Source organism: Bombus vancouverensis, chromosome 3 (genome assembly GCF_051014615.1).
Source record: "Bombus vancouverensis nearcticus chromosome 3, iyBomVanc1_principal, whole genome shotgun sequence".
NCBI lineage: Eukaryota > Metazoa > Arthropoda > Insecta > Hymenoptera > Apidae > Bombus > Bombus vancouverensis.
The window spans coordinates 19670002-19686090 of NC_134913.1; the positions used below are offsets into that span (position 1 = coordinate 19670002).

At 43.0% G+C, this 16089-nt stretch overlaps 1 protein-coding gene across 4 annotated transcripts in view; it reads right to left on the bottom strand.

Moving 5' to 3' along the window:
* Positions 1–16089, bottom strand: part of Cip4 (formin-binding protein 1-like Cip4) — a 32345-nt gene that overhangs the window by 6536 nt on the left and 9720 nt on the right. For all 4 annotated transcript variants that reach the window (XM_033328923.2, XM_033328922.2, XM_033328920.2 and 1 more), the window contains exons 2-3: positions 2207–2322; positions 281–331 (exon numbers count right to left, since the gene is read on the bottom strand). In XM_033328923.2, the coding sequence (XP_033184814.1) occupies positions 281–331; positions 2207–2322 (167 nt within the window). The remainder of the gene's footprint in view (positions 1–280; positions 332–2206; positions 2323–16089) is intronic.

Below are 16089 nucleotides of genomic sequence, written 5' to 3' on the forward strand. Positions count from 1 at the left end.
TTCACGAAATAACTAAGAATATAAAAAGATGGGCCGAATGCCAAATAGTAAAGTCGCTTTGGAAAAACACAGGAAATATATTCTTTACCGGATCATTTATCTCTGACTGAGAACGACCTACTAAAATATAATTTACATGCCAAGAAGAAGAGAAATAAGACAGAAAAAGTAGGCAGAATGTATTTTACAGTAGGAATTATTTTGAAGCATTATTCATGTCGAGGAACATTACTACGGAGCGTGGATCCGGTATTACGCCTCTGAGTTGGCTCATACTTACTGATAATCCTCCTCCTCCTTCTTCTTGGGTTGATAGCTCTTCACGAGACGTCTGAAATCAGAAACGAAACAAGATTGCCGATCACGTGCAATAGTCAAGCCGAAGACAACGTACGAAGAAGAAACCTAACGTCTCCTGCTAAGGAAATAATTTATCTCTGGTTCGTGTGAAAGATTAAAAAAAAAAGAAAAGATCCGACGTTTAAACAACGTCGGTCCTTTTCTAGTTATTTGTGGTTTAAAGATATTTTCAAACGGACGCCTTTGGAACTGAGCACAGATCGTAACGTTGTTGATAGCAACGCGAAGATTAGAATTTCCATAATAGCGTAAGGAAAAATAAATCTCGTTGAGCATTATAAAACCGCGCGACAAAACGATGATGAAGCTCGTGTTTCACGTAGAACAATAAAGCTGGACGTTTTCCAGAATTCCATGCTCAGATTGCGTTTAGTCATTCGTGCAGCAAGAAATAACTACGGCCGAGTCATTCTAATTTGAACACTCGGGCGACGAGCGAGCGATAAATGTGTGTCGGCCACCAAATGCATTATCATCCGGAAGTTGACGTGTCCTTGATACCAGATCAACCATACGGTTTATCGGACTTCAACGTGCCGCGAAACCGGAAAACGGTTCGTGAAAACGGCCGATGATTTCTAAAATACCAAGAAACGGGAACCATAAATTAGGAGGCAAGTCCAAGTATGTACGTGCGCGTGTCGGATCGGAAAAGCTATTTTCGATTCCTCTTGAATTCCCCTTCGTAGGTCTGGGTCACTGTTCAAAAATTGGGAAAGTTATTTTCAAGTCGATTCCCGGTATCCTTTGCCCAGATCTAGAGATCGTTATTCAAAAGCTTGACGGAAATACATTCCAAGTAATTTACGTTTCGATATCGAGGGTCTAGGTCGGTAGCTAAGAAAGAGTCGATAAAGCTGCTTTGGACACAAGTGAACTCTTTTACGTTCGAATTACTGAGATAGAAGAAAAGGGACATGACAAGCTATTTCTGTCTTACGATTCTCGGGCTCTTTTTTCTAGATCTGGGTTAGTATCCGATAATTCGTCGTACATTGCACCGAACTTCTCTAACTAACCGAGAAACTCGAAGAAATTAAGTGCGCTAGATTTAAAGAATATAACCGTATTTTGCAGAGTGTTCGGAATGCTTTTAATGAAAATCAACGGTGCATCGAGGGAAACTGCCACGCGGTAAAACGGTACTCCATTTGTACGAGTAACACGAGCATGTATCGTAGAAATTACGGCGCATTAAGGCGAGGAACGTGCCCGTGATAATTTATATGCAGTGGAACGAACGTGCCTTGGATAGATGTGTGACGAGCACGCGGAATCATTCTCTACACTTCATATGCGTCAACTGATTAAGGGACACCGATAACGTTCGTCGCAATTAAACCCTGCCAAATTCAAAAGAAATCGCGCTACCTCTGTAGCTAAATTCCAATCGTTTCTTCTTAAAAAATGCGACAAATAACGTTGGCTTTATTAGTCGATATTTTCTTTTGTTATTAAGTTATTTTTTATTAAATCAGGTGGATATTATATAAACCAGTTTATATTATACCGGTAGAGAGGAGAAAATAAGCTGCTTTCGAGACACCAGATAGAACAAAAGTGTGCAACAGTAGACGGCATTCACGGAACAAACAAGGGGGCCCTTTAATACAATATTACTGACTACATCTTGTGTCCGTGAACTCATGGGGTGCGTGAGACACGCTCATTATACAGGATGTCCTATTGAAATCGTTAACCTCGGATACTGCCCCCTTTGTTAATTTACGTAGAAAAAGAGAGGCGTGCATCTCGGTTAAACAAAAACAGCCACCAACGATAAATTTCTCGCGAGAAATCTATGCACCTGAAAAACACGCTTCTAATACGCACAAGTATTTCTTACCTGAGTTTAGCAGCATATTCCACCTCGATAGCGCATCGGTCACGAATGAAATGGCCATACCTTTCCAGGAACTCTATCCCTTTCTGCGTGTGCAGGGACAGATTCTCGTACTGGTCCTGCAGTAAAAAAAACACACACACACACAATCAGTTGACGTAGTTTAGAAGCTCGATGAGATTTTTTTCTTTTTATTTAATAAAATTTACAATCAATTCTGGCGTTGAGAATTTTCAGTAATTTTTTCTGGCGTGGTGCAGTGACATGACTAAATATTTATAATAAGTTAATACTTATTACAGATAAGTATAATTTTTAAGTAAATGTTGTGAATAGGTAAATATTGCTTAATTTAAATAACTAATTAAATCTAGCGTTTAGGTCTAGCGGGCAGTGTCTCTTCCGCCTGCGAATCTGGTCCGACGTAATTAGGGGGTTTCGATGTTTGTTGACTCTTCTGCTGTATCTGTCGCTATATTTTGCTATTTCCTCTTTGATTGTTGATATCTTAAGGTCGCGATGTATTAGTTCGTTGATCACGTACGAGCATTTATAATGGATCTTAGCGTTTTCGATTGAAAGCGTTGAAGTATTTCAATGTTGGAATTACTTGCTGTTCCCCATAGTTGAATTCCATAGGTCCAGACAGGTTTTATTACGGTCTTATAGAGGGTAATTTTATTCTGTGTGCTTAGGTGGGAGCGTCGGCCAGTGAGCCAATAGAATTTTTTTTTTTTCGATGAGATTGTCAAACGTAATTGGAAAGAACAAAACTATATATAGATTTTAATATCTGGCAGGATGATACTACGTTCGAGCGTGGAAGAGCGAATTCGCTTGAAAAATTCCTGTGGAGTTATAACGGACTGAAGAATACACGTGAGACTGGCGAGACGCTTGATGCCACGTGGAAATTTGGCACACGTGGCAAGAATCTACGTGGAACGTGTAACGTCTTTACGAGTGTACGGTGACTAGGATACGAAGATAAGGAACGAATGTGAGATACACGGCAGCTAGGTGGGAAAATTTTATTTTATTTATTAATTTCGTATCATTTTATATCGTTGTTCTATTTCGTTAAACATTATTTTTATCGTTACATAACAGATACCTCTGATCTCTCGTTTAAAATTACACCCTATATGTACATATATATACTTGAAGCAAGCAATTTATCTTTCTTGCGAAATTAATATCAATTTGTTATCAGGGCGATAAAAAATACACTTTCAAAAGCTATCGTAAAAAATGTACAGACAAAAATTTGATATTAAATCGCGATCGTACCAAAGCGTAGCTCAATTTTTGTTCATCGATTGTCCCGGAAGCCCTGTTTCTCGAGGGACAGTAGGTCGAACGACGAAGCATGGCTTCTTAAAATTTCTTCCGAGGCGCTCGAAAAAGCTGCCGTAACTCGTTGCTCGAGCCGATGCATCGACCATGGCGTTCCAATGATCTGAGGTGATAGGTCGCGATAGTGATAGGAAGAAACACTTGAATATATTTAACGATATATATGTCGGAGACGAAAGGACATCGGGGCTTCCCTTTTGGAATGTTGAGAAAAATCCCAATACCCTAGTCCAGACTTTTACTATAGCTACACTTAAGTAATAAAACTAAGAAATAGTTGTAATGTTCTAATTCGATTATGGGTGCTCAAGGTTTAGGACTATGGGCTTGGGCTCGAAGTGACATAACGGGTCACTGAACGTAGCCAGTGTCACGGCAGGGACGTGTACCTGACACAGGTATGGAATAATTATATAGCTCTCCTTAAAAACAAAGATTAACCCGAGAGGTGGGGAGAGGACTATATAAGGGCAGTTCAGTTGGACTGTGATTGAGTCTATCGAAAGCAGTACTACTTGCACGTTGAGTGACACCAGGATCGTGTATCACATCGCATTCGTCGTCCCGTTGGCCGTGGATTCGTTATCGAACCTGAGGCCACCGTCATTCGTGTCTAATCACCGCGGTTACTCGATAACTTTGTAATACTTACGACTGTGATAATAAACATTACCGCTATCGTATAACAACCACGGCTAATCCTAGCGAAAGTTCGTTAAACGCCCCTAATCCTATTCTTGATGTGAACCCGACATATATATATTTATTATGATATGCTCTATACGTACACTTTGCGTAGAACTCGCGATTACTATTAGCGGTTCGCGATTCGCGATCACAAGTTCGACTTGTGGTCGATGCGTTTTGATGCGCGGTACAAGTCCGGACGATGATTGCTTAAGATGCCGAAGAACTCTGATCGATTATTGCGAACTACCAACTATCGACTCGAACCGATGTGTAACGACTCTAGCTGACTGTAACGACTGAGTTTTCGTCACAATGATGCTGCAGAGGAAAACTATGATGCGGTCTAAGGATGCGAGATCATCGGATTCCCTGAGGAAAGCCTTGATTCGGAAAGTGAAGGAAATGGACGTCGCTGTTAATTGGCTAATTCTGTGTCGGTGGTTGGAAAAAAGTGCTAGCTGTCCTCGAGAGAAAGTTGCTAGTGGGAAGCATCATACGTGAGAAAAACAGATTTCTCGTATCTTCCCGTAGTAGGTGATAGATTTAGGGACTGTTGAGAGAAAGACTATTTGTCCCTTCGGAGAATCTTAGCTAAACAGATCCTAAGATTTATAGCGAGTCCTTAGGCTAGCTGAAAATATTCTGTGAGGATGTATCGACATCTGGCAATCATCTTACCCGAAGAATAGGGTTTTATGTAGCGAGCCACGTGGCAAAAGCCGTTGGAAAGTTTACTGTGGAGTGCCGCTGCAGATCGGAACATATCTCCACGTCTCGACGTCGTCTGCCAACAGCAAAGGGAGAAAGAGAGAATTTTTCTTCGCAGGGACATGGTCGAACGGCGACGGTGTGCACGCTAGGCAGTACTCGGCGTGTATGTATTCATCACGGTCGACGACTGAGAAAACCTCCTGGCACACATACACGCATTGCCCTCCTCAGGACAATGAAGGATTTCGCAAGGCTGTCGGTGGAAAGATTTCTGACCGTTTAGCGGCTCGGCACGAAAAGTGAAACTGGACTCTGCTTGCCATTGCCGCAACGTACACCCGCGATTCCAACTGGTCGGGCACCACCAAGCCAGAGACCCATAGGTTCTGACTGTTTTATCGGACTTATGAATCGCAACGGTACCGCTACCGTACAGCCTCGACCAGCTCTTTCTTCCGCCGACGAATTTTCATTCACATTTTGAACGAGCCTCGTGAATGGAGAGCGCGCGTATTACGTAGACTCACGATGATCGATGCGAACGACGATGCGAAAGAAATATGTACAACGAGATCATAAATCGTATTATCCGAGATGTCGCATAGCGCCACCTATAACAGATATCCAGATTGAATATCCTTTTTTACGTGTTTCAACGAGTACCTAAACGTAAACTTGGTACCGTCGTAACTCCAACGTTTATGCCGGACACTCGAAACACGTAACTTCGATTTTACGACCCCTTCTTTTACCGGCTACACGCAAGAAGCCTCATCAATCGAAAGTTTAATTCATTCACGTGGAGAGGAACGTATCCGGGTACCGCACCGTGGAATATCGTGTTCGTGGAATTCTCTTCTGAAAAGTATTCGCTTCGCGTGATGACCCGAAACCGATTAAACCGCATAGCGCCACAGCACCGAGAATTCCTCAAGGTTCTGGGAACATGAAAGAAAACGACATTCGCCGTAGCGCACCGAGTTACGGAATGGAAGCTTTATCGTTCAAGGACGATCCTGTCTTTCAACACTTACGCTAGTCGCGGCATAAGGACAAATCGAGCTCTACGGTACACGGCGGCAACGTTTACTCCGTTCGTGTTCGGGGAAAGAGAGTGGAAAAGAGCGGAAGGGACGGGAGGGAAGCCAGATCGAGTCGCCTATGCTCCGGCATTCGAAACGCGTTACTTTCATTTCCAACAAGTAGCCATTCAAGGGCCACGCACAGATCGTAAGACGCGCGTCTACGTGTACAGACATCGACGATCGGCAGCTCTTTCCTTTTTCGAGATCCACCTCGAACCAGTTGCATAAAAGGAAAAAAAAAGGAAAGAAACGAACAAGATCTCGTGACGCATCGATGTCACACGTCCAGGATGTATCTAGCTGGTGTACATGCATTAAAGTTGATTAAAGTAATTATCTGACATCGTGTTGATGGTGACAAGATATGGAAAATACAGGCAGAGGAAAAACGCGAGTCATCAAATCATACGTTTTACGCAATTAATCGATGTTAAACGTGTCACGATATGTAATAGAATACATCGTAAGAAGATTGGGTCGTGAGCACGTTTTTAATCGTTCGATGTATAACAGAAATTATATTTAACGGCATAACAGAAATAACGCAGTAATGAAGTAACGAAATAACGCAGAACTCTACGATCAACACGACTCGATTCTTTTAAACCTTGAACTCTTTAACAATTCACATTGGACTCTCAGTCGTACCGTACATGCTTCGTGATTTCACGCGCACAGCAAACATTCTTCGAACGGAGTGTGGTCGAACCTGCACGTGTATTCTATTGAATCTAATATGAACATTCTTACTCTCACGACGTGGTTATGGTTGAAGTCGCGTCGCTTTTCGATATATAGCACGGACTAGATTCGAACGGGATTAGTTTATATTCTAAAATGCTACTCTACGTAGATGTTTATTCCATCGTGTCAATCATCGTTTCAGCCCGCCCGTAACACCTAAGATGTTAACCAAAGTACATATACAATCTAAAGTTACAAAGTGGCGGAGGAAGAGACAAAGTCTTTGCGATATCGATTCGAGACTCGTTTTGTCGTCGTAAACTGGAATATCCAGGAGACCAAGCTAATCGTAGCAGGTATAACATGATACGTGTACCGAGTAGCGATACAGACGAGCGGTGATACGATACTATATCTGGTACCGAACACGCTCGAATCAGATACCTAACAATAAGTCATATGTCGTAGACTCGATCGTAGAGATTCGCCAATAATTTACCAGCTATTACGCCAGGTAAAACATAATTTTCCCGAATCGTTCGCGACTTTCTCATTGTGATAACTGTACGCGATCGACGTCGTAACCGGGGCAATTTGCAACTAAATAACGGAGAACTAGTAACGCAGGTGATAGTCGAACTCGGACTTCCGAACGTACAGGAACAGAAAAACCTATCATTTTATCCTTTTCCTCGCCGATTCGCGCCACTTCGCTCTATCTTGACCAGCGACTGATTTTATTTTCACGCCGCACCGCCTCCGATATCGGCGGTCTAATTATAATTATCGAACTGAGCCTCGTCGTTTATTGGGGGAAAAACACGAATATTACGTAAATCGGTTCAAGCGGAATACCTTACGTTCAGAACAGGATATTGCTTCGATCGAGAGATACAAAGAGCGACCGAGTATCCATATTAAATATATACGAGATCGTAGAAGAATTTATACATCTATCGCTCCGGATCTATTTAGCTTTAGATAACTCAACATGTTTGAAATTAGTCGACTAATTACGCGTGACTTGAAAATAAAATCAACTTTCTATATAACTACCATTTCACATAAAATTATTCTCAGCTCGCAGGACGCAGGAAAGCAAACACTCTGTAAAATCGCTGGAACAGCGTACAACCACTTCGATTGATCGAAGAGTTTCATCAATACGGTTTCGAGTTGTTCGATTTTCATTCGGTAGGACGCGAATGAAATTATAGCCCATTATCTGGAATCGATTTTCAGCGAGCAAAGCCTCCCCACGATGTATACGCACGGTTGTACACCGGCGAAGCGGCCTGAGCCGAGTTTCCCCACGACCAATCCTGCGTTTTCTGTACCGCAGGTCGATAGATGAAAAACGTGCACCGCCATGTCCGGCCGCTCTATGACTCACCCCTTAGGTCCGATCTTTTTCACAGACAAGCACTTGCAACGTCGACCTAACCTTGCCAAACGTAGACTATCCAGGTCGGTTATTTCCGTTATGCACGTGCATGGCAGTTGCCTTTGTCCAACCACCGCCATACCTGACACTATTTTCTCGCTTTTACGATATCTTCAGGCTTCGAGTTTCGGCTTGTCGAACTGGTCCCCGATATTCGGGACACCTTCGACTGCCTTCGATCACGGCATCTACAGACGCGTTCCTTCCTTTCTTTCCTTTCCAGCAATTCTTTCCGACTTGGAAGTCGTTAAGAAAGATTTCTGGCAGGCAATCACGTTTCTTCCCTACCACGAGAGCAAGGCATAATTCCGATTCTTGTCTACTATATTCTATACAAATATCCTTGCTCGTTAGAACCGGTTTATCATGCAACTTCAAAGACTTTAATTGAACGGAGTAAGAAATAAAAGACGTTAAAAAGGTAGTTTCTAAAACTTTCCAGAAAATTACGGCGTACAAAGACAAACCGTGAAACGTGCAAGTCAGAGAGTAGCTCGGAGAGTCGCATAAGCCCAGTGGGCAGTCTTTGATTAACTAAAATTTCTTTTCGTCGCGGTGAAATGGGAACGCGATCGCGTCGAGGGCACCGAAAGTACGCGGCTCGCCGAAAGACCGGTTGAAAAAGTTTCCAAGAGCAGGTCGGTGTTAATTAATTCGGCGAGAGCGAGCTGAAAAAAGCGTTGTTCGCCGTGAGACAGTGGGAAAAGTGGGGAAGACGAACATCGTGGAAAATCAATATTCCAGCTCGGACACGCGTTATCGTAATTCAAAGAATAATGGAACAAAAATTGCAAAGTATTTCGTGTTATAAAAATTGTTTGGAAACCAGAGACACGTGTAAGATAAAGGGAGAACGAAACGCTGCACGACTCGAACAAGTGTGTATTATGAGTCATGAAATCGTGCTGGGGTGCTTTCGTACCCTCCACCACCCTATTGATCCTGCATTTCTCTGTGTATACTCACGCAACTTCAAAGAGCAACAGAGAGGGCCAGGGAAACGAGGGCGATGGAAGAAGGATAGGGGTGACAAGCAGACAGACAGCGAGGAACAGACAGAGAAATTTGTCGCGCGACAAACACGAGTACGCGCACGATACTACTCCACTAGGTATATATACGTTTGAAAACAGGAGGAAACGAACAGGATCGTCGATACGACGAGAGATCATTGACGAACGAGACGATCGAGTACGATGATTTAAAGTTTAGATGGAGTTTTCGAGTACTATACGCCGTGGGACGTCGGTCAAATATTGACGAAGAGCAATCGAGGATTATATAAATAGGGCGTGGCTCCGAGGCGAGACAAAATGTTTCGCTACACCCTGTCTCACGATGTCTGACAGTTCGAAAAAAACATACTGGTCTTGCCAACTTTGCAAATAGAAATCTTAGTTTTGAACCACACAACCTACTATTTATCTACCACTAGCGACGATAAAACGCGATAGCAAATAGAATCGGTTTCGTGCTTGAACCGCTCAGCCAGAAATGTGCAGTCACACTGACGGACAAACAGGAGAAAACGAACCAAAGGAAAACAATACAACGTGGTCGGCGAAGACGAACAGATGCGAATAGCCCGCTAACGTACTCTTGTTCTTCGGTAAAGGTAGATACGATACTCCACACTTTCGTCTATGTTCGTAACACGTCGTTCGTGTGTACTAACGAGTAACCAGTGAAACACGAGAGCACGGTGGCTGCATTTAATAAGCAGACGGAACGTTGAACCAACAGCGAGCGTACGTACGCGTCTAGTGTCGTTGGCTCGTGCGGTGCATACGGGTGCATGCAACATGTTCAAGGTGGTGCATACTTAGTTAGATGCGCCTGTGCGCGCAAGCATACGTACACACGCGTAACGAGAATAAAGAAAAAAAGAAGAAGAAAAGAAAAGAGAAGCATAGAAAAGACTAATTGCTAAGGTAGTCGCAAGAGCCGTTGACGGATACACGATACGAGGCTGTTGCATGATAGAAACGCCGAGAATGCGCCGTTGTCTTTAATGCAATCCAGCGTGAATAATCTGCACAGAGATGAACGCTACGCTGTGCGTTCGGATGTCTCGCGAAAATAGCATGCTTGACTCTGGCACACAGAGGAGTGTGGTTCTCGGCCGTTTGCAACCAAGTAGACTTCAAATTCACATTCAGTTTTCACAGTGTTCCAAAGAGTACCAGTTCGGAACGCTACGGTTCCCCACCCTAGGAGATCGTTCGCTTTCGCGAAACGGGACAGGGCCTTCTCGACGACGCGAAAAAATACTCCAGAATTAGGTACCCTTGAATCTCTCCTTTGAAATGCCGTACGGGGAACGAGAGCGAGTGCACTCGTCGCTCAAACGCCGAAATTCAAACGACTTTCCTTCCCACCCGGCCTTTCTCTCTTGCGTGACCTTCCGAGGACGTACGACGTCGTCGTTCCTCCGCGCCAGCCTAGCGATCGCTCGCTGCTCCGCTCGAATGACGCGCGCATAACTTCCATACTCGATTTTCCAAGGCTGACTCCTAGCCACGGACTTTTCACACGTTTTTTCCACCACTGACAGATCCCTGCTCTCGAGCTTTTAATAGACGCCATAAATCGTTTCACGTCCGTACAAGTGCTCGCTTGATCGAAGACGAATCGTCCCGGTCGCCAAAGATAAATCGCGCTCGCACGATTTTCTAATTAAGCCTCGTGTCAATTGGCCGGCTCTTACAACGTCGCGTTTATTTCAGCCTTATCGGTATCCGTAAGACACCGTTATGCAACTTGTGCTCGCCTAAGTCGATCGTATCTCTCGAATGGCGATAAAAAAAACCTCCAACGACTGACGTTATTTATCGAATAAAGCCTCGCGCCAGTTTTGCTCGAAATCGTATCGTAGTACGCGAGAAACGGATCCGGCGCGATAGACGATCGAGAATACTCGCACACTCGCAAATTCTCAGGAATGTTACCCTAGGTCGTACTATCGCGGATCGTACGCTGACGGTGTAATGGGTAAACTCGTCCTCTGCTGAGAGACGAATGATGCGGATTACGGAACAAAGAGCTTCAATCGCGACTCATCGTCGGTCAACGAGAAAGTCGCGTGGTCCGACTGACGCCTTTTATCGCTCGTCCACAGGCGGAGATGGTTTACGAAGCGACAGAAGATCAAACCGTTATCAAAACAATACGACGCTTTGTCCGAGCTTTTACTTTACGCCATCTTATCGATCCTATCTTAATTCCAAGAGCGAGGAACGCCCACGCATGGCACAAACGTCATAGTTATTTCAGAATATCTTATCTATAAATCGAATCGTGGGTCAAAGATGGGTACAATGTCTCGCAAGACGTCCAATTATGCCATCGATTCGGTGATTTCACGAGAGTACTGTGCGTTTAGATGAACTTTCTCTTTTCTTGATATTCAACGAAATACTTCTATTATCCCTTTGCGTTACGTGTAGCAGTAACCAGTATACGTATAACGTAAAAGAAGACTAAAGCTCATTTTTTCCGATCGGGTACCGGCCACGGGATTAACTTCCACGAATTCTTTTTTTGTAGCTCAATAAATCGACAGATTCGACTTCTCATTTCTCCTTCGTAACCAGTACGTGCCATTAACTAAACGCAGAAATGCATAAAGATCGATTGAATAATAGAAAACCTGTATCTCGAGCGGGGCAACAACTTTCCTTGCAGAGATTCTGCGCAGGCCACGATGCGTTTCATATGCATGATATACATTTCAGCCTGTCAACGACCATTGTCGTGCTAACTGGCCTATCGTGATCTCCGTTATGCCAAAGGACAGACGTAATTATCCGACGGATTATAGTTTGCTAATATTTTTCTTGCTGCGGTTAAGGTCAAAGACCTTGAGTCCCACGACGATCAAGTCCATTCATCTTCTTCGACGATTAAGATAAACCTCGTGCGATCGCCAACTACGAAATATCTGCATTGTTGAGAGCGAAACGAAGCCCATGAGCGTTCAATTCGTCGCGTTAATCCTCGGGGGAAAATGGGTCGAGCGATACATCGTGCCAATAGGCCACCGTTTATCTGTACCTGAAATTATTCCTAAGGCGTATCGCGATTTCCTGATTATTCGCCAGTCTTAGACAGAGTTATCGGCAATCCGCATAATGACCGGTGTGCCAAGTAGTTTATTTATAGGCATTCGACGTAGTCGGTAACCACGAACGGCGTAAACACTTCACAGAGAAGGAACACTTCACAGAGAAGTAACCGTGGGACGTCAGAGCTTATTGATCGTTGCAACTAATACTATCTGGCAGTCGTCTTGCATTTCGTTACGCAAAAACAGAAACGTTTCATTGGGAGTATCGAGCGTATTTCCGTCTTTCAAGGCGAAGAAGCTTCGAAAATGTTCGTTGTTTTGTATTTTATATAAACTTTGTTTATAATTACTGCAAATAAGATGTTATATCGTAAATAAACGAGGTCGCGTGTCGGACTAACCTTCGTGTTTGAATTTCTTCCAGAGAAATGTTTATATTTATAAATGTTTATATCAAGCAAGCTTCAACTATTCGATCCAATGAAGAATCTTATAGTACAGTACGGTCATTCACCAATATCCCAGAATTTTCGGATCTACTAAAAATTCACATCGACAGACTAGAAAAATAAAAGATCGGACTTGTACTTTACACCCTTGGAAATAAAGTTAATCTGGTCGAATTCAATGAGCAAGCGATTTCAAGTACCGTTCGATCAATTCCATGAAAACGATAATACATTACAGTTTTTGATATCTCGCGCGAGCCAGGCCAGTCATCTAGATTGGAACTAGTCGCCTACTGGCTATCTTTCTCGTTTCCGCACCGCGCTGACCGGAAAATAGAATATGTAATTCTATTTCACAAGATCCCTGATCGAAGACAATAGTCGTTCCCGTGGGTTACAAGGTTCGCGATGGAAAACGCTTGAAACGGAAAGGGATTCGAAGAAGCGGAAGAGAAGCGCGCTCAATTGTTCTTTGAAGAAAAAGGCTGGCTGCGTGGACGAGCCAAGGGGTCATACCCAACCCCGCAGCAGGTTAAGAGTTCTCTTCCTTCGGCGACAATGCTACCGACGCCGCGACGCGACGACACGTTCCACGTGTCTCGTCTACGCCTTTTCAAGCTAGACACAAGCTCGAGTGCCAGCGGCTACTTGAAGCGTGTACAATCGTAACTATGCAACGCGAATTAATTAGCACGGAATCACCGGAACATTTCGTTACTATCGTTGGACGCGGTCAATGACTCGGCAGACCTTCGCACTGTTTTTTCTCCCTCTCCAGATAATACGAGCAGTCGCTCGCGCACTCTGTCATTCAGGCTCATTGTTTTTTTCCACTCTCTACTTTGTTTACCTCTCTCTCTCTCTCTCTCTCTCTCTCTTTCTCTCTTCCTCTCTATTCAACTATGACCGGTATTGTCGTGGAGTGGACACGTTCTCGTATCGCCATGGCCATTTTAATGGAAAAACGAGCACGCTTTTCACGTCCATACGTTTCGAGTTGACGCGCGATCTTTCGATGAATCGTGAACATCCCGCTGTGCATTTAGAAAAGGCACAGATCAGAGATAAGAAGAACGAAAATAAGAGAACCGATGCTCTGGTATCGTATTTATGCACGTATTCTCTCGATAACGAGTATTTATACTTTGATCGCATGAGTAATGCATTTTCAGGATTTTGTACTCGGCGATAGCATGTCTGATCAAAAGCATATTAATACTCGTAGATAATCAAGCTTCTGCGGCCTTTGCAGCTTTTGGTGGAAACGGAAAAGAGAGAATCGACAACGAGGGTGAAATAATTATGCTCCACCGAAATTTAAATACAAATCCATCGAGAATCGTCAAAGTACATAATTACTGGCAGCTTTGATACTTATAGAACCCAGAGGTCTCCCGACGATATTTAAATAAAATTAAAGAAGTACAGAGCGTTTGCTCTCGTCGAATGGAGCGTAAACGAAATGTTTGCGGCATACTGCTCGTTAAGTATTTTCCTGTTCGAGAGGACGAAATCCATGTTCTCGAAAGTCTTAACAAGGACCCTTGGAAACTCTTCTCTCCTCTTGAACACGGCTTCATCGCCGGCAACGGGGTCGTGGTCTTGTTATCTCGAGTCAATGCAATTCGTGCACAACACTGATTCATCCGATGTTATCCGTTTTGTTCTGTCCCAGGGACTGAATGCAGCAACATGATATTATACCACATAGGAGACTCGAGCACCTGTGAGTCTTCAGATAGCCGATATGATTTGTAACTGCTTCACCACCACTGAAGCGAAGACCACCGGAGACTCCGAAGAGCATCAGGAGTATCTCTGAACAAAGGTAGCCCTAAGAATTTGAGAAAAAATAAAAATAGTAGTAGGGGAGAATCGTGCAGTACCAGCCGGCATACTTTTATTTGCATACACAACGTTTTCCATATTTCATATTCCAAGTGTTAAAAATGAATTGATATTTTATTTCTCGGGTAATTCAATGTTCCTTTTCTACTATGTATACCATATCTAGCCTATTAAGTGTAATTACCAGGGCCAGTTTTACAATTTTCTTCGTATATTATATATGCCATAGTCTGAAACGTTTCCACGCGTTTGTCGTTCACAGCCGACCATCCAATCATTACCAACCGGTACCAACCGATCAGCCATCGACCAGTACAAACCAAATCTTTTTTATCTGCAAGTTCAATCTGTTGGCAACTGATAGTAAATGAGAAAATGTTCGTTTGAACCTTCTTCTACCTTTCCTCGTAGAAAAATGTCTGAAATTCCAAAGCGGAAGAGAGGAAATTAGATAGAGGGAATACGGATGCGACTTTAAAGTTATTCCTCGAAAATAAGATGACTCGGGTACAGGGCGTAGAGATTTTCAATGTTCCAAAAACGACGAACGTGAAGGCTGCTCACGCGTCCAATGCACAGACAAAGAAAACATTAGTTGCTTGTGATATATTTAAAAATAAAATTTGAGTAAAAATGTGTGTCCTAAGATCCACGTATTTTTTTAACATTATTAAGCATTTAGGTTGAAAAATCTATTAATTGAACAATTTATCGGTTTCCTATAAATTTCGACATTTTCACAAGATTAAGTTCCATTTGTACAAGCTCATTTTCTAAATTCTGATTTTTATCGACTCTAGCCCATGATATAACAAACAAAACAAAGAATTCAACACTTTCTATACAGCCACACGTTATTCATTATTTAAAATATATATCTCGGTTATTAAATATCGAGTAATTATTACTCACTCTATCTGCAATTTGACTTTTGCGATCAATAGTACAAAGATAAAAAAGAAACGTATCTCCAACTATCCCCGCAATCGTAGGATTCACAAAATTACGTTAGGATTCACAAAATTAGGATTCACAAAATCAAGGCACATTTTGTCATATACCAAAGAAGCGGAAGCAAATGGAACACCGTTGAAGCAACAGAATCCAACTAGAACTAGATAGAAGCCTAGTAAGCGTGGGCTTTTTTATCGTTTGGGCAGTCTACTCTCTTTTTCATAAAGTTGCATATGTAACAGAATACGCGTCTTTGATTTCTCTCATAACTTTAATTCACTCTCGTCGTTCAAATAAATATCAACTCGCCACACACTTTCGTTCTGCTAAAGATTTACTTCGTCGTAGATTTATCATTCCAGTTTTACCTTGTAGCCTACCTCACTTTCAAGCTATGCTATACCACGATCGACGAGAAAAAAGCGACAAATTCACCGCACGTACGGTATTAAGCAAGAACTTAATAACTAACCGGCTTCTCGACGATCGTAGCTGGCTCCATCATATTTGCCAGCCAACACGTTACACGCCGTATACAAGACACAGCACGATATAATTGTGCACTAAAGTTAGAAGCTAATTTTCCACGAGCCTGACTG